General features: G+C 66.6%; 3 protein-coding genes across 12 annotated transcripts in view; 1 reads left to right on the forward strand and 2 right to left on the reverse strand.

The window, feature by feature from the left end:
• Nucleotides 1-4,996, forward strand: part of SPATS2 (spermatogenesis associated serine rich 2) — a 33,508-nt gene extending 28,512 nt beyond the window's left edge. For 4 of the 5 annotated variants that reach the window (XM_062597229.1, XM_062597226.1, XM_062597228.1 and 1 more), the window contains 4 exons: nt 720-829; nt 2,047-2,149; nt 2,461-2,675; nt 3,099-4,297. In XM_062597229.1, coding sequence (XP_062453213.1) covers nt 720-829; nt 2,047-2,149; nt 2,461-2,675; nt 3,099-3,425 — 755 coding nt within the window. In that variant the 3' untranslated portion in view covers nt 3,426-4,297. Of the gene's footprint in view, nt 1-719; nt 830-2,046; nt 2,150-2,460; nt 2,676-3,098; nt 4,298-4,833 lie in introns of those variants that run through there. The other variant, XR_009960971.1, reaches the window with a different exon arrangement.
• An 810-nt stretch (nt 4,997-5,806) lies between these two features.
• Nucleotides 5,807-10,416, reverse strand: MCRS1 (microspherule protein 1). 2 transcript variants are annotated; one of them, XM_062597408.1, is made up of 14 exons: nt 10,207-10,416; nt 9,276-9,462; nt 8,898-9,036; nt 8,643-8,801; nt 8,348-8,457; nt 8,150-8,258; nt 7,854-7,992; nt 7,685-7,760; nt 7,144-7,172; nt 6,851-6,943; nt 6,677-6,759; nt 6,503-6,590; nt 6,277-6,404; nt 5,807-6,168 (listed from the first exon to the last, which is right to left on the reverse strand). In XM_062597408.1, exons 1-14 carry the CDS (start codon nt 10,346-10,348, stop codon nt 6,082-6,084), a joined length of 1,569 nt encoding a protein of 522 aa, XP_062453392.1. In that variant the 5' UTR covers nt 10,349-10,416; the 3' UTR covers nt 5,807-6,081. The 2 variants fall into 2 exon arrangements, with proteins under 2 accessions (XP_062453392.1, XP_062453393.1); XM_062597409.1 differs by having other exon boundaries at nt 9,276-9,405; nt 10,207-10,408.
• A 1,695-nt stretch (nt 10,417-12,111) lies between these two features.
• On the reverse strand, nt 12,112-27,083 carry ITGA7 (integrin subunit alpha 7). Of its 5 annotated transcripts, XM_062597543.1 has the most exons (27): nt 26,829-27,083; nt 24,353-24,480; nt 24,193-24,272; nt 23,858-24,113; nt 22,915-23,046; nt 22,599-22,718; nt 20,314-20,521; nt 20,046-20,239; nt 19,886-19,974; nt 19,683-19,810; nt 19,000-19,095; nt 18,859-18,920; nt 18,607-18,776; nt 17,898-18,047; nt 17,681-17,793; nt 17,118-17,316; nt 16,303-16,386; nt 16,135-16,214; nt 15,970-16,047; nt 15,796-15,898; nt 15,522-15,698; nt 14,812-14,904; nt 14,236-14,349; nt 14,066-14,164; nt 13,861-13,986; nt 13,368-13,526; nt 12,253-12,335 (listed from the first exon to the last, which is right to left on the reverse strand). In XM_062597543.1, exons 1-26 carry the CDS (start codon nt 26,996-26,998, stop codon nt 13,416-13,418), a joined length of 3,360 nt encoding a protein of 1,119 aa, XP_062453527.1. In that variant the 5' UTR covers nt 26,999-27,083; the 3' UTR covers nt 12,253-12,335; nt 13,368-13,415. The 5 variants fall into 5 exon arrangements, with proteins under 5 accessions (XP_062453526.1, XP_062453525.1, XP_062453529.1 ...); XM_062597542.1 differs by lacking the exon at nt 13,368-13,526 and having other exon boundaries at nt 12,112-12,335; nt 15,826-15,898; XM_062597541.1 differs by lacking the exon at nt 13,368-13,526 and having other exon boundaries at nt 12,112-12,335.
• Nucleotides 27,084-27,779: the final 696 nt, after the last annotated feature.

Raw genomic sequence — 27,779 nt, forward strand, 5'->3', positions numbered from 1 at the left:
TCTTAACAAGTGCCCACCTGGAAAGCTGTGGATGTTACTGAACTCTAGAGAGTGTCTAGAGAGACAATCCCACCAGGAGAAGATTTTAGTAATTTACTTTCAGTTCATGTTGTTCCTAAATAAGTAACTCTATACATAGAGGAAACTTCAGAGGGAGATGTTGCCCTACAGCTTGGGTTAACCGTATCTATACTGGTGAGATTGTTTGCTGCTTGCCATGTTTTGCACAACCCATCTTCTCCAAGGCTGTTTGCTCTATGCTCTCACTAGTTAGTGGGATGTAAACTGCATCCTTCCATGGAAGGCCACTATTGAAGAGCTCAGCATATCCTAGGGTGCTGGAACACGCTTTTTTTGGCCTGGCTGTTGCAGGTGGAAAGCACTCCAAGGAGACACTGACACAAGGAACTCTGAGCCCTGCAATTTTAGAAGCCCAAAGCAACTAGCTTGGGGAGAATTGCAGAATTTTTACTAAAACTGCATGTTGTGCCCATCTTTTGAGTCAGCTTACAGCTCAGGTTCTGTCTGTGTCTGGAGATGTAAATTGCTGCAGGAAGGAGAAGCCAGGGCTGCTGTGCAGCTGGTACAGAGCTGTCCATAGGGGACTCCATTAAACCTTTTGCTTACCAATAAGGTGCTCTGTGCTGGGGTTGGAGTTGTTTGACTCTCAATAGGCTGGTTCAGTGCAGACACCATCTAAGTTGTGATCTGTTCTGCAGTGGAGATTCTGGTTAGCCGACAGAAGAAGGCGGAAGCCCTGAAGAAGCTGACTGATGTGGCAGTGCGAATGTCAGAGGAGCAACTGGTCGAGCTCAGAGCTGATATAAAGGTGAGCTTTTTCCTTCCACTTCTATTTCAGAGTTGGAAAGTGCAGATTGAACCCTAGCTGTAGCTTTTCCCCAGCATGTGTTCAGAAGGGAGCTCTTTTCCCTGCCATGTAATTGGAGGTTGATCTGAAGTCATGCAAGTGCAGTCCTAATCCTCTGGGCTAAAAACTGTCAGAGGTGAAGGCCATGAAGCAAGTTAAAATGGAGGCAGGAGAAATGTCTGAGAGTATTTGGCTGTAGTCCTTATCTAACCTAGTCCTAATCTTACCTAGGCAAGATGCATGTTTTTTATAAGCTGCTGGGTTTCTTACACTTAAGATTATAGCATTGTATTGTGTGCAACTCTCCTTGTCTCTGTAGTTTTCAGAACTCACTGCCACTCTGCACATTACTGACTGCAGCTGTGCAGTAGGATACAGCATTCTTCATCCTGAGTCTTATTTCAGAATATTCATTCTATAAAATACTGACTTCACTCCACAAAAGATCATCCAACCATTAGCACCAGTTTGTGCAGTACAACTTTTGGCCATTGTGAACTGGTACAGAGTAGGGAACATGGCAACTTGTCCTCAGAGCAGCGGTGAAAGCCTCCTGCTGATGCAGACTGACCTCTGACTTTCCACCTAAATCAGGAGAACCTGCCTACTATGCATTAATTATTTTTTATATTCCATGAAACACTTTTGCTCTCCAGCACTCCAGTTTCTGCCACAAGAGGTCAGTGCAAAGTTGCATAAAGGATCAATTAAACTCCAGTTTGAAAACCAAACCACTGTGGCCTCTGTTCTTGTGGCAAAAGTCATTCCTATACTAGAATTAGTGCAATTCAGGAAAATACTGCTGCTGAAAATATTGTTGGAGCAATGATTTTGGACAACAGTATCAGAGGGTGGTGGAGCCCTGGGCTATGCTGATTTCACAGACCAGGTAGTGGTGGAGTTCAGATGCTGTTAGACCGAGTTAACCCACAAGTTGGCTCTAGAGCCTGGGAAAGGCTGTGTGTGGGTGGAAATCATGCAGAAAAATCCATTTGTCTCCAGTGACTTATGGAAATAGCAACCTGCCTTCTCAGTCAAGATTTTTTTTCAAGCAATGCCCACCTCAGATACCTGTTACTAGCCAAAGTAGAAAACTTGTACCTCCATTTTCTATTCCCGTGCTGTATAACTTAGTGCATAGGCTGAATTAACATGTAAACGTTGTCTTCTCTGTGAAGCACTTTGTGAGCGAACGGAAATACGACGAAGACCTGGGCAGAGTGGCACGGTTCACTTGTGACCTCGATGCACTGAAGAAGAGCATCGCCTCATTCGGACAAGGTGAGCTGAATGGGAGGAGCTGGAGAGCTGAGGTGTGAATCAAGGGGACTAGGAGAGTTTTGTTTCCTCTCAGCCTAGATAGCAGAGAGGAGAGGAGTTGGCCCTCCCCTTGCTACTACAGTAGTGTGCAATGCTTCTCCTTTGCAGAGCGGGTCTGTACTTCCCTTTGCTGTGTTGTCCCTTCAAGCCTTTGGTTCTGGCCATAAGCAATCCCAGGGTTGCTGTAGCTAGTAGGGCTCAAAAGGAAGTTAAAGGCTGAATTGTCTGGATCCTGTTTGCAGAACGCACATTTTGGGGTATTTCTCTTTCAGTTTCCCATCCAAAGAACAGCTATTCCACCAGATCCCGGTGCAGCTCTGTCACAGCTGTACCCCTGAGCAGTCCCAGCGAGACCTCTGCTCCCTCCACCCCCGAGTGTGCCTCTGCCTCTGCTCCAAGCCTTACCGCAGCAAGCAAGAAGCCCTTGTCCTCTGCGGATGCTGCTGCGGGGAATGCCAGCAGCCGTCCTCCCCAGCCTCAGCGAGAGGTAACTGCACCATGTCCAGCTTTGCAAAAGAAGCACTGACGTAATAAAGCTGAGGGAAATTTGCTCTGTGGTTTGTGGCTCCTCTTCTGACTTCTGGTCCAGGTCCCTCCCTGACAAGAGCTAGTACCTTTTGCTGTGGTGGACAGAAGGGACTTGAGCAGGACTGTGCACTTGATTCTCAATGAGAATTGATTCAGCAGCAGGATTAAGGCCACCTGAAAACAGGACAAGGCAGCTTTGGTTTAATGGCTCTGCTTCAAGTGAGGCCTTTAGGTTTTCGCTTTTCCACCTTTCCCCAGGAGTGGAAGGTGCTGGGTGGGGAGGGTTGTCTGGGCTATGCCATCAGGAGGCTGTAGTCCTCCTGCTAGTAGGAGCTGTCTCTTGTCTCACCCTTGCTCACTTGTCCACTGTCTTCTGTTTCAGGCTTTCCAGGGGAACAGGAGACCAGGACAAGGGTACAGGTCCCAGGGCCAGCACCAGATTGGCCCCCCCACCCCTGGGAGATACAACAACGTGAACCGACACAGAAACGGGCCAGGCCACCAGGCCCGTGGCAAGCATCAAAATTCTCCCCTCCAATCTCCTCCGGGGAGTACTGGCAGCCCCAGCCAGACTCATCCCACGGGTGCCAGTGGAACTGGTGCCTCCTCCGAGTCCAGCCGACCTGTCCCCTCTCCCTCCAGCACAGAAACCAAGGGGCTCCCACAGCGTAAACCAAGAGCAAGTCATCTGGAGAGAGCAAACTCCTGAGAGCTCCAGGCTCTCCCTTCCTGCAGGAAATTCAACTTGATAACAAGACTGTAGGAAACTCCTAGCTAGAGATATTAACGAAGGAAAGTTTACACTTTTTTTTGTGCCATTTTCTTCCCTTCCTTGACCCTGTTTCTGCTTTGTGTTCTTCTCTCACGTCTGTGCTTCACCATCTGATTGGGTTCAGGCCTCGCTGGCACGCGCACGGATGATGCCATGTCTGTTGCCCTTTCCTTTCCTCTCCAAAAGCCTTGATGGCTCCACTCCCACCCCTCATCTGTGAAACCACTGGCAGAGCTGGCCAAAAGCCAACCCCAACAGTGTCTTTTTTTCCTTCTTCTGCGCATCGACCTCTGGGCTTCACACCTAGGAGGAACTGCCCTGCCAGCCAGGCCTTACTTGTCACAGCCGATCACTCATGCTGGCAATGAAGATGGTTGCTGTGAAATGTGAGTCTGGGGCTTAAACCAGGATATTCAGTCTGGAATCAGCCATGGGAGGTTTTGGGAATCTGCCTTGGGCTGTGGGGCAGGCATCTCACCCCCGGCCTCCCCCCTTGGGTTAGCAGCGTCTTGGAAGACTGACAGAAATCTCAACCCTTACTCTCCAGGCTCTGAAATGGAGCTGGGGAGAAAGGGTCTGCACACTTTGTCCATAAACTTAGCTGTTCTCTGGTTTTCATGTTTAGGAATCTTTATTTTATTCACTTTCCCCTTCTTGGCCTGCCTTCCCTCACTTCTCCAGCCCTTTCTTGACCCTAAATTAAGTTTATAGCAATATCAATTAGCAGAGCTAATCCTAGGTGATGCCAGTCAAAAATTGCTACAGTCATTCTTTATAGTTGTATGAATAAAGACGATGTACGTGTTGAATATCACTGTCTGTGCCTTGCTGCCACAAATCACGTGCCACCGCTTTGTGCTCAGAGGGCTGCGTGGCTGGGTGTCCCGGTCATTCCCCGGCCCGCCCCGCAGCTTGCGTGGAAGCGCAGGGGCTCGGGCTGGTGGAGGGGGCATTTCCCTGGCCGGGCCGCAGCTGCCAAGGAGGAATGGCCGAGGACCCCCCCGCAGCCTCGCGCTGTGCCAGCAGCAGCACAAAGTGCCTTGAATTTAGCAAAGACAAAGCTGCTCCTGCGCCACCTGCTTATTGCAAGGGAGGGCTGGTGCTGCCCCCCCCCCCCCCCCCCCCGTGGCTTTAAATCTGGAGCCTGGGCACGGGAGGAGGTGGGAAAGTCTGCGACTAAATCACAAGTGGCAACTTCCTATGGGCTCTAGCTGAAGAGACGTTGACCCCGAGGTAACGGCTGCAGGCAGTGAAGCCTCTGTATAACGCTTGCATGCAAATTGTGGCTGCAGAAGCAACGTTAAGATTTTCATTTTTTAATTCTGATCTGGATCTTTGTCTCCAGGTCTCTGCTGGCTCCTCAGACCTTCCTGCAGGGTCAATCAAACTGAAACTTCCAGGCCTGGGTGGATTTTTTTCTTTTTTTTCCCTCTGTTTAAAAGTTGTCTTGAGTCGATTGAACAAATTTGCCGTTAAATAAATGAATCCTCAACTTTGAACTTTAAAAATTCAGATGTTTTTCTGCTTCAGTAGCTCAGCTGCCTTCCAGGACACTGTCTGTGTCTTCAGGCGTCTGAGCACGTGTGCTGCCGCCTCCTCAAACGTGCTGGTGAGGAACCCCGGTAAACGTGCCCCAGCTGGATACAGACCCAGCCCGCAGCGCTGCCGGGGCTGCTCCGAGGGCCGAGTCTCACCCGGCTCCTCTCAGACACCCCGTGTGTTTGCACTCGGCGTTCAGCCTCCGTGGGATGGGTGCGTGCAAGCGCTGGCCCTGGACAGCCCTGGTCCGGGAGGGTTTGTAGCTGCCCAGTGCTGCAAAGAAGCCAGAATTGGCCCCTGAAGGGACCTGGCGGCAGCAGTGGGGTTTATCCGTAGCAGCCCAGGGGTTTCCGGAGTGGCCCGGTCCTGTTCTGCCCCTTTTCAGCCTCACCAGGGCAGTGGAGCCAGGTGCCAGACCCCCGAGGTGGCCACCACCTCCTGGGCCACCCCTCCCTGCCTCGTCTGGGGACCGCAGTAACCCCATGGTCTGGGACGTGCCCAGCCTGGAGCTGACGCTGATGGGAGGAGCCCAGGCCAAGGCCCCCCCCCCCCCCAGGCCAAAGAAGAGGGGACGGGCCTGAGGGGAGAAATCAGTACTGGACGATGGAGAGCTCCAGCTCCAGGAACCAGGGTGGGAGCCCTGTGCCCCTAACGAGGGATGGGCTGAGCTTCCTCCTCTGCTTTTTAAATAAAGTGATTTAAAAAACACACTGGGAGATGCATGTCCTGTGTCTCTGTCCAGGGCTGTCCCCATCCCCCAGTGATGCCAACACAAGAACTGGTGTAAAACACTTTATTTGCAGGTAACAATCTCCAGCCTCCCCCCTGGCCCCTCCCGAGAGCCACAGCAGGTGGTCTGGACAGGAGAGTCCAGCCCAAGTGGGGCACAAAGGGGAGAGGCAGAGCCCAGCATAGCCCCTGGGCCTGAGCAGAACTTGCGGGCATGTAGCAGGAGGGGCTGCGGGCCCAATCCCCCAGCGAGGTGCCATAGCGGACCCCAAGCTCCCAGTATGGGGCTGGGAAAGGGACCCAGCAGAGCAGCCCCAGCCCCTCATCACTGCTGGGCCATCTTGGCTGCCTCCGCTTTGATGAGGGCGATCAGGTCTTGGTTGATGAGGAAGACGAAACGGAGGCTGGCGATCTGCGGGGGAGGCAGGGTGTGAGCCCGATGGGCACCCGGACCCGCTGCTCTGGCTCCTGGCCTGCCCTGGGATCCCGTGACCGCCCCCCTGCCTGCACCAGGACTCACCTCCACCACCGAGTTGTTGTTGAGCTTCCACTTGTTGCCACCGAGCACGGGACGCCCATCAATGTAGATGGGCCGCCGGCCCTCGTTAGCGATGAAAAAGTCCCCGTTGTTCTTGAGCTTGATGACACCTGGAGGGAGGGAGGAAAGGGGTCAGAGGAAAGGGGGGAGCGCAGCCCTCTGCTCCAGCGCCCCTGGGCCCTGCCCCAGCCCCGGTGCCGGCCCTTACCCTGCTTGCGGGAGATCTTCCAGGCTGGTCCCTCCAGCGCCAGGTCCACGTCAATCTGGTTGTCCTTCGTGGCCCTGCCCAGCGTGATCTGGGGGCGATGGGGTGGGGGGAAGCATCAGGGGGCTGTGCGGGCTCGGGGGCGCCCCTGGGAGGGGGCACACCAGCCACACTCACCTCCCGGGAGCGCATGAGGTACCGCACCATGCGGCCTCGCAGCACGGCCAGCGTCTGGCTGTCGAAGTCTGGGGAGCTCATGCCTGCGGGAAGGAGGGGGTGAGTCGGACAGAAGGATGGACAGAAGGACGGACAGATTTCTTCCCCCTCCCCTCCCAGGCTCCTGTTTCTCACCTGTGATGCTGTCGACCAATACCTGCCACTTGTGCAGCTCCTGCTCCAGCTGCCGGATCTCCCGCTTCTGGCGCCGGTCGGCCACGGTCAGCTCTAGGGAGAAGGGGTGAGGGGGGCCGGGCGGGGTGACGGGGGCTGCCCACGCTCCCCCACACCTAGGGCTTTGCCCAGGGCTGCCTCCGGCCCAGCACCAGCCAGGAGCTGGCTGGGGGGTGAGAATCTCGTCCCTGGGCCTGCCTCCCCCTGCAGATTCGGGCCAGCCCAGCCCTGGGATGGGAGTGGGCTGGACTCACCATGTTCCAGCACCTCGTCCCGCACATCCCTGCAGAAGAGGAGAAGGAGGTTCAGACGGCGCCACTCGCTCTAGTGTTTATCACCACCCCAGCACCCGTGTGACTGCAAGGGGGTAAAGGGAAGGTCCAATACTGGCATAGAGAGACGTGCAAGGCACTTAAAAAGTTAAACAAAACAGATTAACGAAAGGCTCGTACTCCAAATTGCACCAGGAGCCTTGGGAACCATGCGGAGGGGTTGCTCATGGGAGGCTGCTGGACACACGGGTCGGATGCCCAGGCAGGACTCGCTTTGTGTAGCCTAAGGGCCCCTTTTATCTACTAGAGCTATTTCCTTATCTCAACTGTGCTCAGTTTGAGCAGCTACTGGCTACAGAGCAGCTAGACATGGTTGATAAAACAGAATGAGTTTCTCTGGCCCTGAGGGGTTTCAGTCAGCGTGTAGAGAGCACGTGCTGAGGCTGCTGGCTCTGCCAGCTCTCCTGCAGGTGTTCTCACTACAGCCTGTCTCCATCCCAGCATCCCCGTTCCCACCACTCACTTCAGTTTGCTGTCATCGAGCATGTCCTCAGCATCCGAGAAGTTCAGCACTTGATCCCCCTTCGGCAGCGGCTGCACTGCAAGGTACAGGAGGGAGGGAGTTGGAGGCACAGGGCCAGCCCAAGAGCACGCAGGGCCCAGCGGGACGGGGCGCCCTCCTGGGGCCTCACCGGTCTGGTCTTCCAGCAGGTAGTACTGCTTCATGAGCTGCCAGTGGAGCTGCAGGGCCTTAGCCGTACGCGAGGGGTAGAAGACGTCAGGGTGCTTGTGGAGGAGGTCCTGGAAGGTGTCGAGCGTGGGCTGGCTGGTCTGAGGAGGGAAGATGGGGACAGGTTGCACAGGGGGACAGCTAAGATGCCCCAAGAGTCCTCCTCCTCTCAGCAAGGCTCTGGCCCAGACTAGCATCCATCCTTCACAGGCCAAATTCCCAGCTACCAGGCCGGCTCTGGGCATCCGCGGACCTTACCGATCCCACCTTGTTCAACAGCTGCTCCTCGGCTTTGCTAAACAGCACCTTGCTCTGGATGGCAGCGATGGCCTCAGGGTGGAGCTGCCGCATGGCCTGGCAGGCCAGTCTGTGGGAAGGTAGACGGTGCGAGAGCCCCCGCAGTGCCCCCCGCCCCGCCTCTGCCCCTCCCACGAGCGGGACAGGCCCTGCACTCACTTGGAGATGATGGGGTCGTAGAGAAGCGCATACCACCTCTCCTGGATCTCCCGCAGGTTGAAGCGGCAGCTGAACTTCACGCCCAGGTGCACAGAGGTCAGATCGTTGGTCTGAAAAGGGCCCTGGCGTCAGGAAGTCCCCAGGCAGGGAGGTGCCGCTGCCCAGAGGCTCCAGCACAGCCAAACGAGCACCTCTGGCCTCAAACCCAGCCCGGGAAACGGACACTCAGTCACCAGCAAAAACACCCTCCCTGCCAAGGCCCCTGGGGACAGGGCACTCGCGGGGGCAGCGTTACCTGCAGCACAGCATTGATGAGCAGAAGGTCGTCAGCGGGTTTCCAGCGGCCCAAGTCCTTCGTCACCTGCAGGGGCTGTTTGCTCTTCTTCATCCGCTTGGCAAGGCCGGGGGTTGGGACTGGGCTGGGCGCGACAGGGGTGGACACGGACTTGGAGACCTGGGTAGGCAGAAGAGTGGGTCAGGGCTCTGCGTCCGCGTGAGCATCCCAGGGCTCGCCCGGCCTGGCAGATTTGGCCCCGGGACAGCTCCTCACCTTCTTCTTCTCGCTGGAGGAGGGCTCGCTGCCTGAGCAGCGGCCAGGCTCGACCCCGCTGGCCCCCTTGGCCCGGCTGGACGACTTGGCGAGGCTGCTCTCTACCAGCTCATCATCAAACTTCTTCCGCTTGATGAACCTAGCGGGAGTGAGGCGGCTCTGGGATCTGGTGCCTGCTCGGCTCCCCGTCCCCCCACTCCCACATCCGGAGCGCAGGCAGGGCGCAGCCTTGGGGCAGGCCTGCCGCCTCTCCAGCGATGGTCCTGCCCCACGCATGCCTGCGCCCAGCTGCTGCCGGAGGCTGGAGCCCAGCCCAGCCGCTCCCACCTCCCTCCCCCCAGGCGGGGGAAGGACCGGTCCCTCCCAGCCCTGACTTACCGCGAGGAGCTGCGACGCTTGGGGATGGCGCCCGACACCTGGGACGAGCTCCGCTTCTGCCCTGCCAGCGACTCCTCGTCCTCAGAGCGGCTCGCCGTCCCCGACGCCATCAGTCCGGAGGCCAGTGCGTCTGCGTGGGGAGAGGGGACGTGAGGGTGTCCGGCTCCCCTCCGAGCACCTGCCTGGGCTGGCACACAGCAAGCCGAGGGGTGGTGGGGCCCTCCGTTGCCCAAGGTACCGTCCCAGCCCCCCCTTGTGCCCCCTGAGCGCATGGCCAAGATCCTGACCCCATTATCAGGCCCTGGGGGGGACGGGGTGGGGGCACAAGGGAGAATGGAGGAGGGTATGGGGGCACACAGTGGACATGGGAGGGACACAGGAAGGATGAACGGGATAAGGGGCAGACACAGGCACACATGTGGGACTATGGGGGGCACAGGGATGACATGAGGGGACAGAGAGGATCATGGAGGAGCACAGAGATGACATGGGGGGACAGGAAGGCCATGGGGGATATGGAGCAGATAAAACCATACACGAGGGAACACGAGGGGAGCACAGGGACGATGTGAGCAACACGGAGGGGACACAGGGGGGTATGAGAGGAGCAAAGGAGACATGGGGGGACAGGGGGTCTATGGGGGGGGACAGAAGGGGACCAGGGGCTGGGACACGACTGGCGGGGGCGGAACACGGGGATATACGGGAGAATGGGGGTGAGTGGGCAGTACAGAGAGGCAAAGCAGGCACCGGGGGGCACGGCGGGGGACAAGGGCACAGGAGGGGACGCGGCGGGGGGCAGGAGGGGACGCGGGGGGGAGCCCCGCACACACGCTCCAGCCCTCCGGCCTCGGGGGCAGCCGGCGGCCCCCGGAGGGCCGGGAGACCCCGCTGGCTCCCCACGGCCGCCCTGGTGCCCCCGCGCACTCACCATTCCCGGGGCCGGAGGCTCCGGCTAATCCGCGGCGGCGTCCGCTTGGGCGCCTCCATGGACGGGACCACTTCCGGTACCGTACCGGAAGAGGTTCTGACTTCCGGAATACGTCAGCTGCAGCTACAGTGGGCGCGGCCATTTTGAAAGTTCCTTCTGGGCCCGCGGCGGCGCGGCGCCATCTTGGTTAAGGGCGCCGCCCTCTTGGCTGAGGGCCGAGCCGCGCCCTCCTTTTCCTGGGGCGCCGTTGCCGGTGGGGCGGGAGCGGCTGGGTCAGTGCCTGGGCTGGGCCGGGCCGGGCCGGGGGTCACCGCCTCGTTGCCCCGCTGAGGGGGCTCCGTTTGGCTATGGCATGAGGGCTCATCACCATAGCAACCGCCGCGGCCCCGACACCGCCGGGCCGGTGCTCCCCGGACTCGGTGTGCGGTTGCCTAGCAACCTAGCGGCATCCGTAGCCCCGCCCGCCAGCGTGGTCACGTCCCCCGGCTCCGCGGTTGCCGCCGTCCTGGCCACGCCCATCATGGCGGCGCCCTGGCGCCGCGGCCACACCCATCATGGCGGCGCCCGGCCACACCCATCATGGCGGCGGCGCGCGGGCGGGCGCCCCCTCTCGGCGCGGCGGTGGCGGTGGTGGGCGGGGGGTGGCCGCGGTGTGATGAGCTTCCCGGTCCTCTGCACCCGGATGAAGCCGCTTCTGCGGCGGCGCAGGGGGCAGGGGCGGCGCTGGGCCGCGGCCAGGGCGCTCGGCGGGCGCACGGAGCCTCCCGGGAGGGCGGGCCAGCGTGTACAGCCCGGGGGGGGGGGGCAGGCCCAGGCGAGAAGCGAGAGGAGACCCCCTGGGGCTACCCCGCAGGGAAACTGAGGCACGGGGCGGGGGGGGGGCAGGAGCCGCAGCCGCGGGGATGAGCCGCTCGGGGGGGCAAAGCGACCCGCACGGCTCCGCGGGGAGCCCAGGCTGCGCCGGGGTCGGGGCCGGGGGGCCGGGGGTGACGCGCAGGGGGGGCTGAGCAAGGCACACGGGCTCCTCGTGGGGGGGCATCCTCCCTTTATTTGGTTCGGCATCTCTGTGGGGCAGAGCCACCCCGTGGGGCTGAGCCACCCCGTGGGGCTGAGCCACCCTGCGGGGCTGAGCGACCCCATGGGGCTGAGCCACCGCCATGGGGCAGAGCCACCCCATGGGGCTGAGCCACCCTGCGGGGCTGAGCGACCCCATGGGGCTGAGCCACCGCCATGGGGCAGAGCCACCCCGTGGGGCTGAACCACCGCCATGGGGCAGAGCCACGGCCATGGGGCAGAGCCACCCCGTGGGGCAGAGCCACCCTGCGGGGCTGAGCGACCCCATGGGGCTGAGCCACCGCCATGGGGCAGAGCCACCCTGTGGGGCTGAGCCACCCTGCGGGGCTGAGCCACCCTGCGGGGCTGAGCGACCCCATGGGGCTGAGCCACCGCCATGGGGCAGAGCCACCCCGTGGGGCTGAGCCACCCTGTGGGGCTGAGCGACCCCATGGGGCTGAGCCACCGCCATGGGGCAGAGCCACCCCGTGGGGCTGAACCACCGCCATGGGGCAGAGCCACCCTGCGGGGCTGAGCGACCCCATGGGGCTGAGCCACCGCCATGGGGCAGAGCCACCCTGTGGGGCTGAACCACCGCCATGGGGCAGAGCCACGGCCATGGGGCAGAGCCACCCCGTGGGGCAGTGTCCCAGCCTGCTGTGCATAGTCCTGGATGCCAGCACAGGCAGCCATGCGCTGGCACACGCGTGTCCCCCCTGCCCACGCGTGTCCCCCGTGCCCACACGTGCCCCCCACACGTGTCCCCCCACGCGTGTCCCCCCCCACGCGTGTGCCCCCCACGCGTGTCCCCCCTGCCCGCGCGTGTCCCCCCCACGTGTCCGTCCCCCCGGAGGTGCGGGAGGGCCGGTGCGGCGGGGCCGCGCGCCGGGGGGCTACGCGGAGCTGGGGGCCAGGCGGGCGGTGGCGGCGGCGGCGCGGCCGGCCGCCCACTCCTGCCGCTGGATGGTGCCGGTCCGGCCCTCGCGGAACTGCGGCCGCTGCTCCCGCGGGATCTTCACGGCGTGGTGCTGCGGCAGCGCCGGCGGCTCGTAGCGCGCCCGCCGGAAGAAGCCCAGCTGCGGGGGAGCCGCGGGTCAGGGCGCCGGCGGCACCAGCGCCGCGGCCCTCGTCCACCCCCCGCTGCAACGCCTCGCACGCCCGTGCACCGACACTGCAACGCCTCGCACACCTGTGCACCGACACTGCAACCCCTCGCACGCCTGTGCACCGACACTGCAACCCCTCATCCATCTGCACCGACACTGCAACCCCTTGCACACCTGTGCACTGAGACTGCAACCCCTCACACACCCATGCACCGACACTGCAACCCCTCATCCTTCCGCACCGACACCGCAACCCCTTGCACACCTGTGCACTGAGACTGCAACCCCTCGCACGCCCGTGCACCGACACTGCAACCCCTCGTCCTTCCACACCAACAGCACAACCCCTCACACACCCATGCACCGACACTGCAACCCCTCGCATGCTTGTGCACTGACACTGAAAACCTTTGTCCTTCCGCACTGACACTGCAACCCCTCGCACGCTTGTGCACCAACACTGCAACCCTCGCATGCCCATGCACCAACACTGCAACCCCTCGCACGCTTGTGCACCAACACTGAAAACCCTCATCCATCTGCACCAACACTGCAAATCCTTGCACATCCATGCACTGACACAGCAACCCCTCACACGCCCGTGCACCGACACTGAAAACCTTCATCCGTCCACACCAGCACTGCAACCCCTTGCAGACCCATACGCTGACACTGCAAACCCTCGCACACCGCTACCCTGGCACTGCAAACCCTTGCAGACCCGTGCACTGACACCACAAGCCCTTCTCCACCTGCCCAGACACTGCAAACCCTCGCACACCCTTGCACCAGCACTGCAAACCCTCGCACAGCACCACCCTGACCCTGCAAACCCGCATCCACCCACACAGATGCTGCAAATCCTCATGCACCCGTGCCCCGAAACTGCAAACCCTCGCACCCCTGCACCCCAGCAGCCATCGGTCCTGGCTCTACCGCCGCTCGCGCGCCCGTGCCCCAGCACTGCAAGCCCTCGTGCGCCCGTGCACTCCCCGCGCACACCCGCGCACGCGGCCCGCCGGGGCGGAGGAGCCGGCCCGCGCGCTGCCCCTAGGCCTCCAGCGCCTGCTTGTCCACCTCGGAGGGCTGCAGGCCCCGGCGGGCCCGGTAATAGTTAGCCGCGTGGCGGGATTTTCGGCTGCTCCGCTGGAAGAAGCCGCACTGGGGAGGAAGCGAGAGGGTGAGGCCAGGCTGGGAGGGCAGGGCACAGCTGGGGGGCAGGGCACGGCATGGGGGGCACGGCATGGAGTGGCACGGCACGGCACAAGGTGGCACGGCACGGGGTGGCACGGCACGGCACGGGGTGGCACGGCACGGGGTGGCACGGCACGGCACGGGGTGGCACAGCGTGGCACAGCACGAGGTGGCGTGGCGTGGTGTGGCACGGCGTGGCACAGCACGGCACGGCGCGGCGCGGCCGGCGGGGCCACGGCGTTGCCTGGCCGCTGCCCCCTGCCCCGAGGTGCCGCGCAGGACCCCCGACGCCGGCGCTCACCTTCCAGAGGACGCAGACCAGCAGGGCCAGGACGAGGACGCCGGCCAGGGCGGCCAGCAGGATGACCCACCAGGGCACGCCGCCGGCCACCGCCGCGCCGGGGTCCAGGTACACGGAGACGGGGATCTGCGGAGGGCGGGCGGTGAGGGCGGCGCGGGGGGCCGGGGGGAGCCGGGGGGGGGCCGAGGGCCCGCGGGGGCTGCACCTGCGTGGAGGCGTCCTTCAGCACCAGGTTGGTGACGGAGGAGGTGACGGAGACGCTGGCTCGCACGATGAGCTCCACGGAGGTCACGGCCAGGAACTCCTGCGGCGAGCGGGTCGGGGCTCAGCGGCGGGGGGCCGGGGCCGCCGCGGCAGCGCCCCGCCGCCGCTCACCTCCAGGAAGGTGCTGTTCCAGAGGCGCCCGCGGGCGGTGAGCACGGCGGCGCGCTCGAAGCTCTGCAGCGGGCACCGGAACAGCAGGCAGCTGGCGGTGCCCTGGGCGCAGTCCTGCACGAGAGGGGCGGCCGCTCAGGAGGGGACCCCGGGCACCGGGACCCCGGGCATGGGGACCCCGGGCACGGGGACGCCGGGCACCGGGACCCCGGGCATGGGGACCCCGGGCACAGGGACGCCGGGCACCGGGACCCCGGGCATGGGGACCCCGGGCACGGGGACGCCGAGCACCGGGACCCTGGGCATGGGGACCCCGGGCACGGGGACGCCGGGCACCGGGACCCTGGGCATGGGGACCCCGGGCACCAGGACCCCAGACACCAGGACCCCGGGCATGGGGACCCCGGGCACGGGGACACTGGGCACCAGGATCCCAGACACCAGGACCCTGGGCACCGGGACCCCAGGCACGGGGACACTGGGCACCAGGACCCTGGGCATGGGGACCCCGGGCACCGGGACTTTGGGCACCGGGACCCCGGGCACCGGGACGCCCTGCACGCAGCCCCCCCTCACCAGCGTCACGTTCCTCCGCCGCTCGGCCGGCGCCGGCAGCCACCAGGACGCCGCGGCCGGCGCCTCGGAAGGATCGGCCTCCCCCGGCGGCTCCTGCGGGGGGAGAGTGGGAGAGCAGCTGTGCCATGTGCTGGCCCCAAGGGACCCGGCCCCCAGGGATGGAGGGGACCCGGCCCCCAGGGATGGGGGGGACCCGGCCCCCAGGGATGGGGAGGCCCGGCCTGGAGGGATGGGGGGACCCGGCCCCCGGGATGGAGGGGACCCTACCCCAAGGAATGGGGGGGACCTGGCCCCCAGGGATGGGGAGGCCTGGCCCGGAGGGATGGGGGGGACCTGGTCCCCAGGGATGGGGGAACCCAGCCTGGAGGGATGGGGGGGACCCGGCCCCCAGGGATGGGGAGGCCCGGCCTGGAGGGATGGGGGGGATCCAGTCCCCAGGGATGGGGGAACCCAGCCTGGAGGGATGGGGGGACCTGGTCCCCAGGGATGGAGGGGACCCTGCCCCAAGGAATGGGGGGGACCCGGCCCCCAGGGATGGAGGGACCGGCACGGAGGGAAGCAGGATAAAGGAACGCAGCAGGGAGGGATGGAGGGATGGGGTGTGGAGGGCCACGGGATGGAGGGATGCGGCAGAAGGACGCAGGCCGGAGGGATGGGGTCTGGAGGGACAGAGGGACGCGGCAGACGGCGGGGGCGCGAGGCTGCGGTACCAGGGCCAGGCGGAGCGGGTTGGCGGCGGGGCTGCAGGCGGCGGGCGGCCCCGGCGGCGCCGCCAGCTCCAGCTGCAGCGGGTAGAGCAGCCACTTGCCGCTGCAGAGCTCGTGGGGCCAGAGCAGCGTGAGGAAGGCCGAGCCCAGCGTCTTCAGCGACTGGCCCCGGTTGGAGACCTGCGGAGGGGCCGGCGGCGTGAGCGGGAAAGGGAGGCGAGCCCCCCCCCCCCCCGCCCCAGCCCGGCCCCGGGGCCCAGGCATCCGGGCGACTCACCGTGACCTCGTAGCGCACGGCGCTGCCCACCTGGCTCTCCCGCCGCACGGCGCTCTCGCCCCGCACCGTCCCGCCGAAGAAGAGCCGGGGCGGCACGGCCACGCTGCGGGCACGGCGGCGGCGGTCAGGGCGGGGGGCGCCCGCGGCACCCCCGGCCCCGGCCCCGGCACTCACCCCGTCACCGAGAGCGGCAGCTCGATGACCACGCGCGCCCGGGCCACCACCGGCGCCAGCCCCGGCTGCTCGCTGATCCTGGGGGGGGGGGACAGGATGGAGGGGGGCATCAGCGGGTGCCTGGCACCCGCGAGCCCCCCGCCCTGCGCCGGGCGCCCCGCTCACGTGGACAGGGCCAGCTCCACCGCCAGGTCCGTGGTCTGCAGGGTGATGCCCAGGGTGCTGAGGACGAGGTAGAAGCGCACCTGGGGGCACAGCGGGCGTCAGGAGGAGGGGGGGGGGGGCCGTGGGGCGGCGGAGCAGCGGGGCCGGGGCACGGGGGGCTGCGCCCACCTGGGCTCCACGCGGCAGGGGGTTGCCCAGCTCGCACTCCACCTGCGAGCCGTTCTGGTTGGCGAGGCACAGCACCGGCTTGTCCTGCGGGCGAGAGCTGAGCCCCGCTGCCGGCGCCCCCGGTCCGGCCCGTCCCGGTCCTCCCCCCACCCCCGCACCATCCCCATCGCTTCCCCCCTGCACCCTTGGGACCACCCCATTCCTCACCCCAGCACCCCGGGATCCCCATATCCCTCTGCACCCTGGGACTGCCCCATCCCTCCGCATCTCCAGGACCATTCCCATTCCCATCCCCATCCCCATCCCCATCCCTGTCCCTCTGCACCTGCAAGACCATCCCCATCCCCATCCCTTCCCTCCTGCACCCTTGGGACCGCCCCATCCCTCTGCATCTCCAGGACCATTCCCATCCCCATCCCTGTCCCTATGCACCTGCAGGACCATCCCCATCCCCATCTCTTCCCTCCTGCACCCTTGGGATCACCCCATCCCTCTGCATCTCTGGGACCATTCCCATCCCCATTCCCATCCCCATCCCTGTCCCTATGCACCTGCAGGACCATCCCCATCCCCATCCCTTCCCTCCTGCACCCTTGGGATCACCCCATCCATCTGCATCTCCGGGACCATCCCCATCCCTCACCCCAGCACCTCAGGGTCCCCCCATCCCTCGGCACTGCCCCATCCCTCACCCCAGGACCATCCCCATCCTTTATCCCCTGCACCCCCAGGACCACTCTGTCCCTCGCCCCAGCACCCTGCATTCCCCCCCGGGCGCCCCAGTCCCTCGGTGCCGTTGCCAGCCCCCGCCGTACCGCAGGCGCCCGGGCATCATAGGGGCGCACGGCGGAGTAGGGCAGGGCCTCGGGGAAGGTGGCCGTCAGCAGGGCCTCGTGGGCATCGTCACCGTCCCGCTGCGGCTCCGCGGGGTCCGAGGGCAGGTTGGTGACGTGGATCTCCAGGGCCACGTCCTTCTGGTCGCTCATGGCGAAGATGGCGGTGCCATCGGTGCCCCTGGGGCGGGGAGGGCAGCGGTGAGCCCCGCGCGGGGAGGGCACGGGCGGCCAGCAAGGGATGGCCCGGGTGGCACGCACGTGGAGACAGCACGGGTTGCACGCATGCAGGGACGGCACGGGTTTGCGTGTGCGTGGGGACGACACGGGTGGCACGCACGCAGGGACAGCACGGGTTTGCGTGCGCGTGGGGACGACACGGGTGGCACGCACGCAGGGACGGCATGCATGGCTAATACGGGATGGCACCGGTTGCACGCACGTGGGCGCAGCACAGGCAGCCGGCTCGGGCTGCGTGCACGCAGGGGTGGCACGCCTGGGGATGGCCCGGGTGACACCCATGGGAGCATCGCGGCCCCGCGCACCTGGGCAGCGGCAGGAAGTCCGCGTCCCCCAGGCGCGAGCAGAACTGCACCCGCAGCTGCAGGTTGCTCTGGCAGACCTTGTCGTCCCCGCAGCCCTGCTTCAGGAAGTGCACCTGGGGGCGCAGGGGGGCGGCTGAGCGAGCCGGGCGGCCGCGGCGGGGTGCACGCGCCCGCCCCGCTGCCGCTGCCGCTGCCGGTGCCGGTGCCGGTCGCTCACCTCGCCGCGCTGGCTGCGGGGCTGCTGGGCGCTGAGCACAGGCGCCAGCGGCGCCAGCGCCGCCCCCGCCGCCCGCCGCTTGGCCCGCGCTTGCTTGATGCCGTAGGCGAGGGTGACGGCGATGGGGCGCAGCTTGTCGCGGATGCCGTCCTGCGGGCAGGGCGAGGCGGCCGTGAGCCCGCGGGGCGCCCCCGGCCCGGAGCCCGCCGGCAGCGGAAGGGGGGACGGACGGGGTTGGCTGGACAGGACGGGGTGGGACGGATGAGATGGGGTGGGACAGGCAGGACAGGACAGACGGGATGGAAGATATGGGACAGACGGGGCGGGATGGAGGGGACGGGATGGATGGCACGGACAGGATGGGATGGCACGGACAGGATGGATGGGATGAGACGGATGGGATTGGACAGGTGGGATGGATGGGATGGGATGGGATGGGATGGGACAGATAGGAGAGATGGGATGGGATGGACGGGATGGAATATACGGGACAGGACGGATGGGATGGGATGGACAGGATGGGATGAACAGGATGGGACAGATGGGATGGGATGGGACAGATGGGATGATATGACCGGGATGGGATGGATGGAATGGGATGGGATGGGACAGATAGGATGGGATGGGATGGGATAAGATGGGACAGATGGGATGGGATGGATGGAATAGGATGGGACGGGACGGACGGGATGGAACGGGCAGGACCCACCTGGAGCTGGAAGGTGGCCTGGATGCAGGCGCGGGCGCCCTGCCGCGGCAGCTCCACCACGCCGGAGAACTGGTGCTCGGGGTCGGAGGGCTGCCGGCGCAGGAAGGCGACGCGGGGTGCCTGGCCCCGGCGCCGGCGGTCCGTGTCGGCATCGAGCACGTACTCCAGTGCTGCGGGGAGAGGCAGGGCGCCGTCGTGGCGGGGGGTCCCGGCCCCCCGGCCCTCCCGCCCGCTGCCGGGCCGTGCACTCACTGAGCCGCGGGCTGTAGCTGGCGGGACTGGCCGTGTAGCTGAAGCAGGCTCGGACGTCCACGCTGCGGGCACGGGGCGTGAGACGGGGGCAGCGCCCGGCAGCCGCCCCCGGCCCCTCCGCGCCCCAGGCCGGGCACCCACCAGACACCCTCCCCATGCCGGCAGTTGCTCTGCTCCAGGTCGATGCTCGGAGGCGTCAGCGAGACGTTCCTGGAGACGTGGACGACGGGCCGAGCCCTGCGGGCCGAGGGGGGAAAGGCTCGTGTCTGCATGGGACCCCTGGCCGAGCCCAGGGAGCGGGGGGCACTGCAGTGAGGGGCGTCCCGGCTGGGTGGGAGGGGTGCTGGGGCTGTTCTGGGGTGGGGATGCATTGGGATGGGGATGCTCTGGATTGGGGATGCCCTGGGATGGGGGATGCCCTGGGATGGGGATGCTCTGGGATGGGGATGCCCTGGGATGGGGATGCTCTGGGATGGGGATGCTCTGGGATGAGGATGCTCTGGGATGGGCATGCTCTGGATTGGGGATGCTCTGGGATGGGGATGCTCTGGGATGGGGATGCTCTGGGATGGGGGGTGCCCTGGGATGGGGGATGCCCTGGGATGAGGATGCTCTGGGATGGGCATGCTCTGGATTGGGGATGCTCTGGGATGGGGATGCTCTGGACTGGGGATGCACTGGGATGGGGGATGCTCCAGCATGGGGATGCTCTGGATTGGGGATGCCTGGGGCAGGGGAACACCCAGGTTGGGGACAGCTGGGTTGGGGATGCCCAGGGTGGGGGGACACCCACGCGGGTTGGGGACGCCCTGGCAGGCACTCACCTGTAGAGCACCACGGTGTCGGAGAGGGAGCCGACGAGCAGGTCAGGGTAGAGGTTCTCGTCCACGTCCAGCCCCCCCGAGATGGCGTAGCCGAAAGCCGTCACCCCCACGCCCTCGCCGTCCAGGACCTGGGGACAAGGCCGCCGGCGGCTTGTGACGCCGGGCCTCCGCTGGCCACGGGATGCCCCAGCGCCGGCCCTCACCTGCGCCGGCTCGGCCACGATTCCCAGCTTGCTGCCGTGGTAGATGTAGACCTTGCCAGCGCCGTCGAAGGGGGCTCCCACGGCGAGGTCTGGGGGGGGGGAGGCAGCACTGTCAGTGCAGGGGGCTCACAGCCACCCAGTCCCCCGGCCCCCCACTCACCCTCGAAGCCGTCCTGGTCGAGGTCTCCGGCGGCGCAGAGGGCGATGCCGAACATGGAGCCGTAGGTGCCGTTGAGGCGCAGCGGGCTGGCGGCTGCCCAGCGGCCCCCCGGGTTGATGTAGACGTAGACGGCCCCCCCGATCTCCTCCTTGCGCTCAAAGAAGTGGGGAGCCCCCACGGCCAGGTCCATCCAGCTGCGGGCAGAGCGGCCGCGTGAGCCCAGCGCCCCGGCGCCCCGCTGCACCCCGCACCCCCCCACCCCGCGCACCCATCGCTGTTGAGGTCCAGCACGGCCACGGCGTAGCCGAAGGAGGACGTGAGCTGCTCGCCCGGCAGCACGGCCTCGGGCACCAGGCGGTTGGCGCTGTCGCGGCGCAGAATCACCACGGCCCCGGTGTGGTTGGCGCGCGGCGCCCCGGTGACGAAGCTCAGCTCGTTCCTCCGCGTCAGGCCCCTGCCCGAGTCGACGGAGAAGCCTGCGGATGCGGCAGGTGGCAGTGAGGCTGCCGGGCCTGGGGACTGCCCCGAGCATCCCTCCCCAAGCGTCCTGCCCGTAGCGTCCTGCCTGGAGCATCCTGCCTGGAGCATCCCACCCTGAGCATCCCACCTCAAGCATCCCACCCTGAGCATCCTGCCTGGAGCATCCCACCTGGCACATCCCACCTGGCACATCCCAGCCTGAGCATCCTACCTAGAACATCCCACCCCGAGCATCCCACCTCGAGCATCCTGCCTAGAGCATCCCACCCTGAACATCCTACCTGGAGCATCCCACCTCGAGCATCCCACCTCGAGCATCCTGCCTAGAGCATCCCATCTGGCGCATCCCACCCTGAACATCCCATCTGGCGCATCCCACCCTGAGCATCCTGCCTGGAGCATCCCTCCTCCAGCATCTGGCTCCGAGCAGCCTGCCTCAAGCATCCCACCCCGAGCATCCTGCCTGGAGCAGCCCTGAGCATCCTTCCTGGAGCAGCCCATCCCAAGCATCCCGTCCCGAGCATCCCACCCTGACGCTCCCGTGGCGCTGAGCGGCGGGAGGGACATCCCCGGGGGTCCTCCCGCAGCCCCGGCCCGTCTCTCTCTCCGCTCAGCCTGTGTGTGGCCGGGTCTCTGGGGCCGGGGAGCCGCCGGAGCCTCATGTTTCGGCACAGCCCTGCTGGGCTCAGCAGCAAGCCGCCGGCGGCAATGCCGTGCCTCGGTTACCCTGCTCTGCTCTCTTGGGGGCACCATGTCTGCTTGGGGGGGGCACCTGGGTCCTTGTCCCAACTCTGGGACATGTGAAAAGAAGAGGGGGAGGCTGCGGGGGGAGCAGGGACTGGCCCCCTCCCTTCCCCGCACCGCTAGGAGGGGACATGTGGGGACAAAAGGGCAGATTTAGGGGACAGAGCAGCAAGAGCCGGAGCAGAGCTGGATGGGGGGGGTCCTGCCTGCCCCCTTGCCGGCGGGAGAGATGTTGCACAGCCCCCCAAGACCCCCACAGCCATGGCCCCAAGCCCCGGCGGCCCCCACAGCCCCCCCCCCGAGACCCCCAGCAGCTCGAGCCAGGCAGGATGCGGCCGGCGGCGTCCCCACGCACGACCCGTGCAGCCCCCCCCATCATGCAGAGATGTCAGCGCACGGGGCTCGCGGGGCGCTGGGGACCCGGCCAGGCTCTGTGCCCCCTCCACCCCACCCCCGGGGCCACCCCGCACCCCCAGACCTGCACCCCAGCGCCTGGCCGGGTCCCCAGCACCGGGCGGCGGCAGAGCGACAGGACGCAGGTGCCCACGCACAGCCACAGAGAGTCACGGACAGGCGCCCACGCCGGGGCAGGGGGCAGAGCAGGACGGGGACGGGGACGGGGATGGGGACGGGATGGGGATGGGGATGGGGGTGGGGGCGGCACGGGGACGGCACGGGGATCCCTGGCACGGGGCTGCCCCCGGCGCCGGCGGCTGAGGACCGCGGCCCGAGGCGGCAGAGGTGGCCCAGGGCAGCAGGGAACACAGACAGGCGAGCGCTGGACTCGGAAGGGGTCTGTGGGCCTGGGGACACGTGTGTGACGGGGGCGGGGTGTGCATTCACACGTGTGTGCAAGGCTGCACATATGGGAGTGTGCGAGGGGCCGTGTGTGCAGCAAGGGGAGGTGGGTTGCACTTGTGTGTGCACAAGGAGGGGTGTGAGGCTGTGTGCGCAGGGGTACGTGCCTGCGCACGTGTGTGTGTGTGTGTGTGTGTATGTGTGTGCAAGCATAAGTGCATGTGAGTGCACGCGTGCATTTGTGTGCATGCATGTTCATGTGCATGCACACGTGCAAGAGTGCATGTTCCTCGCACACGTGCGTGCGCATGCACCTGCATCGCATGTGTGCACCTGTGCGGGTTCACGTGTGCGTGCGTGCGTGTTCCTGTGCACACGTGTGCACGCGTGCGCTTGCAGGGCCCGGAGAAGACAGAAGGAGCTTCACTTTCCTCTCGCCTCCACAGACACGGGGAGGGTGACACCGACACAACACGGCTCCGGGGCGGACACGGGGACGCGGCCGGTCCCGCGGCCGGGACGGCTACAAACCTAAGTAGCTATTCTGGGGCACGTCGCCGGCCGCGCCGGGCACCTTCTCGCTGGGCTCTGGGCTTTTGTACACCAGCTGGTCGGGGTCTGAGCTATCAACGTTTGTCACAAACAACACACCTGCGCGCCCGGCCGCGCCGGGGCGGGGAGAGAGAGAAGCGGGGCGTTAGGGCCGGCGGCGGCCCGCGGGCGGCTGGGGCCGGGGCCGGGGCCAGGGGGTCCCCGCGCCGCCGGGCACGGGGCCGGGCCGGAGCCCCTCGGCGGGACCGGAGCGGGCAGGGCGCCGCGGGCTGAGCCTGCCGCCGCCGGCCCCTACCGAAGTAGCTGTTGGCGGGCACGGGGATGAGCGAGGGGTCCTGGTCCTTCTCGCCCCCGGCTTCGTAGGGGCCGTCGTCGTAATGGACCAGGTCCGGGGAGCTGTGGTTAAACAGCTCCACGCGCAGGTTCCCTGCCAAAGCGAAGAGCGTCAGCGCCGCCGGCGCGGCACTGGCACAGCCACGGCACGGCCACGGCCACAGCACAGCCACGGCCACGGCCACAGCCACGGCCGCGGGGACAGCCACGGTCCGGCTGCCTGCGGAGAGAGAGGGGCGCCGCCGCGGAGCCGCCGCCGTGCACCAGCCTGCGGCCCCCTGAGAGGCGCGTGTGCACGCCCACGCACGCCCGCCCACGCCCGCCCACGCATGCACGCCCGCGCACGCCGGGCGAGTCGCGCCTGCGCTCGTGCGCTTGCACAGCAGGTGCACGCGCCCATGCACACGCACACATGTGAACCACCTCTGCCCACGTGCACACATCGATGCATGCACACGCATGTGCTCGCGTGCACGCAATGTGCAGCCTGACCCGTGCTCCCATGTGTGTGCACGACCATACAAATCCATGCACGCCCACATGCACGCATCCACCACGTGCAGCTAGACCCATGCACCCATGTGCACGCACAGGTGCACACACACCCCCATGCACGTACAGGCACACCCACATGCACGCACCCACGCATGCACAGGCGCGCTCACACCCATGCACGCACAAGCACACTCACATGCACGCACCCACGCACGCACAGGCACACCCACCAGACACAGCTGGAGCCGGGCACCCCCGGGCGTGCACCGCCGAGTGTGCACACCCCTGCGAGCCCACGCGGGCCCACACGCACACATCCAGCTGTGCACACGCGGCCAGCCGCCTGCCCCCGCGCGCACCCCCCACGCCGTCTCCCAGCTCGCCCGGGCGCCCCGGCACCCCACACTCACCCTTCCAGTTGTAGGTGCCGGGGGCCCCGAAGAGGATGTAGTGCTTGTCGGCGGTGAAGCCGGCCGCCAGGCCCTGCTGGCAGAAGCCGAAGCGGTCGTGGCCCTGCGGCCGCCCCTCGCAGAACTTCCACTCGCCGCCGTCGAGCTCGTCGCGCACCCGCAGGTCCTGGCTCAGCACGAAGCAGCGCCCGATCACGTCCCGCGTCTCCAGGGGCTGCTGCACCCGGTTCCGCGCCTCGTAGAGGTGGGCGCAGGTCTGCGAGCGGGGCCGGGCGTCAGGCGGCGCCGGGGGCCGGCAGCCCCAGCCCTGCGCGCCGCGCGGCCCCGGCGCTCACCACGATCTTCCCGCCGGCGCCCTGGCTCTTCACGCTCACCCCCAGCCACTGGTTCTCCTTGCTCTCCCGCTGCAGGTCCACTGCGGGGCACGGGCGGCGTCAGCCCCGCCAGGACCCCCGGCGCCCTCCCCGGCCCCTGCCCCGGCCCCGCGCCGCGCACCTCCGTCGTCGATGGGCACGCGCCAGCAGTCGGAGATCTCGTGGCTCAGCGGGCAGGCGTAGAGGCCGCCCGTGCGGTTGGCGCCTTGGCCGGGCAGCGCCGGCGCCTGGGGGGCTCCCACCAGCAACCTGCGGCCAGAGGGAGCCGAGCGTCAGCCCGCCGCGCGTGCCTGCACGCGCCCGGGTTTGCACGTGCAGCCTGGGGCTCGCACGGGCACCGCGGAGGTTGCACACGCAGAGGGCTTACGCTTGCTCCGTGGGGTTTGCACGTGCCCCGTGGGGTTTGCACATGTGCACGGGGTTTGCACGCTCAGACTCCCCCCCGCACCCTTCCCAGAGCTGCTGGAGCGCCGGTAGAGCCGCCGGGCCAGACGCCCGGCCCCGCCGCCCCCGTGCAGCTGTCCTCGCCACCCCACGCTTCCGCACGGACACCGCCGACGCACTGAGTGCACCCGTCTCCGTGCCGGGCCGTGCGCGAGGGCGAGGGCACGGGGCCGGGTGCCAGGCTCCGGGCGAGCGGCTGCAGCCCTGGCGGCTCCCAGGCCCCTGCTCGGAGCACGTGGGGGCAGGGGAAGGGGCCCCCGGAGGCGAAGCGCGCCAGGAGCGCGGGGACGGCAGGCGCCATAGACCCCCTCCGCGCGCCCCCCGCGCTGCGCCCACTCCCCGCGGCCACCCCTGCCCTCACCCAGGGGATGGGGACAGTGGCACCGGGACACGAGGGAGCCCCGGGAGGCGGCAGAGAGCTGGTAAAAATAAACTGGAATTCACTCAAAATAACTCAGCAGCAACATGCCCAAAAAAGGAGGGAGGCAGAAGGAGGCACCGGAGCGCCGGCGCGGGGACCCAGGGCACCGGGCAGTGCCCGGGGCGCCAGCACCCGGCACCCGGCCGGAGCCGGGCGGCACGGCGCTCCCCGGTGCCGCAGACACCTCCGGAGCCGGGAGCCGCCGGGGCCGCGGCTCAAGCCGCCCTGTGCGGCGCCGGCTGCAAATACCTGCCGGGAGCAGAAATAACCCTGCGCCGCCGGCCCCGCGCCCAGCCGGGCGTCGGGGCGCGCGGCGGCTCTGCGCCCCCCCCGGAAGCATCCCAGGAACGTTTGCTGGGACTTTGCCAGCGGCGAAGGGCATCGGTGCTGGCGTGAAGCGCCGGGGCCCGCGGGGCCGCGCAGGGCTCGGAGCCGCCGGGTGCGGGGAGGTGCCAGCGCCGGGCGCCGGCGGCTCCCCTGGAATCTGGGTGGGCGTCTGCCGGCTCAGCACCGGAGCCTGGGCCCCTCCGCCGCCCGCCGACGCGGCCGCCGGCGAGGACCAGCCGCTCCGGGTTGTCCCTTGGGCTCCCCGCTCCAAGCCGCGCAGAGCTCCCTGCCGAAGGGCGGCGGGAGACGTCGCGGCCGCGCCGGGTCCGGCCTGCATCCGCCACCTCCCACCCGGGGGTCCCGCCGCGCCGGGATGCGTGCAGCCCCTGCCCGCTCTCCTGCGGCTGGGAAGGGAGAAGGAGCCACGGCGGGGCTGCGCTCGGCGGCCGGGGCGGCGCGGGAGCCCGGGGGCAGCCCTGACGCCCCGATGCCACGAGACTGGGTGGTCCTGGACTCCTGAAGCCCTCACGCAGTGTGCACGCCTGCACCCACACGCACGCACACCAGCGCACACATGTACACCTGCACGCACGTACACCCGTACACATGTGTACACCTGCACCCGTGTGCATGCACACCAGTACACATGCGTATACCTGCACCTGCACGTGCGTACACCCGTACACACATGTGCACCTGTACCCGTGTGCTTGCACACCAGTACACATTTGTATGCCTGTACCCGCATGCATGCACACCAGCACACACATGTACACCTGCACACGTGTGCACGCACACCAGAGCACACGTGCACGCCTGCACCCGCGTGCCCGCCCAGGCACAGTGCATGCGGGGCAGGATCTGACACCCCCCCCCCCCCCCCGCACCCCGGAGACCTCGTCCCTGAGCCTGCAGCAGACACCCAGAGTCACGCGGGGAGCCGGGGCAGAGCCCAGGAGCCCCGGTCCCGGGGCCCGGCAGGGACGGGGAGGCGGAGGTGAGCTCCAGCAGCGGGCTCCGCGCCGCAGCCCCGGGGGGGCACCACTCCGGCCGGGTCCTGCCTGCAGCCTCCGACGTGCCGGGCGACTCCACGTTCGTGCCGGGAGCGGAGCCCAGCCCTCACCCGGAGCCCGGCCGGAGCCCGATCCCGCCTCCCCGCGGCAGCCCCCGGCCCTGCCAAACCCCAGCGGGGGCAGAGGGCAGTCCCAGCCGCGGGAGCAGGAAACCTGACGCCCGCCTGGCTGGCACCCCGGGGACGGGGAGGTGACAGACCCGCAGCCCCGACGCCACGGGGACGGGCCGGCCGCCGAGAGCCCCCCGCGGGCTCCCGAAGTTTGCCGGGCGGGTCCCGGTGCGCGGGAGCATCGTGGCGAGCCCTCGGGAGGCGGCGAGAGCAGGGACTCACCAGCTGGCAGGCTCGGGCGCGAGCTGCCGGTGCAGCGCCACGGAGAAGCCGAAGAGGCTGCCCTTGTCCCCATCCTTGAGGAGGGTGTTGGAGACGTCCAGGTTGAAGGCAGCGCTGCCCAGGAGCTGCAGGCTGAGCCAGGGCACCCAGAGGGGCAGAGGCGCCGCCATGCCCGGCGGTGCCCGGCCCCGCGGCTCCCGCCGCCGCCGGCTCGCCGAGATCCCGGGCCGCCTCTGCCGCCGCGTCCGCCCGCCCCGCCGGCGCGGCTGCCTCCGCTCCGGCTCGCAGCGAGGAGGAGCGTGGGCTTCGCAGGCGAACCCGCCCCCCTCGCCCCGCGTATCGCGCGCGGGGCTGCGCGCTGGGCCGGGCAGCGCGGCGCAGCGTCTCGCCGGCCGGGCTGCACGCTGCGCGGCGTGTCGCGGCGTGTCGCGGCGTGTCGCGCCCCGTCTCACGGGGCTGCACAGTGTTATCAGTGTATTGCACCCCGTCTCGCTGTGTATCGCAGTGTACTGTGCTGCACAGCGTATTGCAGCATGTTGCACCCCGTCTCACGGTGTACCACACCCCATATCACAGTGTATCACACCCCGTATCGCAGTGTATCACACCCCGTATCGCAGTGTATCGCACCTTGTGCTGCACAGCGTATTGCAGCATATTGCACCCCCGTCTCACAGGGTACCACACCCCATATCGCAACGTATCGCACCCCGCGCTGCACAGCGTATTGCAGCATATTGCACCCCCGTCTCATGGGGTACCACACCCTGTATCGCAGTGTATTGCACCTTGTATCGCAGTGTATCGCACCCCGTGCTGCACAGCTTATTGCAGCATATTGCACCCCCGTCTCATGGGGTACCACACCCCGTATCGCAGTGTATTGCACCCCGTGCTGCATAGTGTATTGCAGCATATTGCACCCCCGTCTCACGGGGTACCACACCCCAT

Source organism: Rhea pennata, chromosome 29 (assembly GCF_028389875.1).
Source record: "Rhea pennata isolate bPtePen1 chromosome 29, bPtePen1.pri, whole genome shotgun sequence".
NCBI lineage: Eukaryota > Metazoa > Chordata > Aves > Rheiformes > Rheidae > Rhea > Rhea pennata.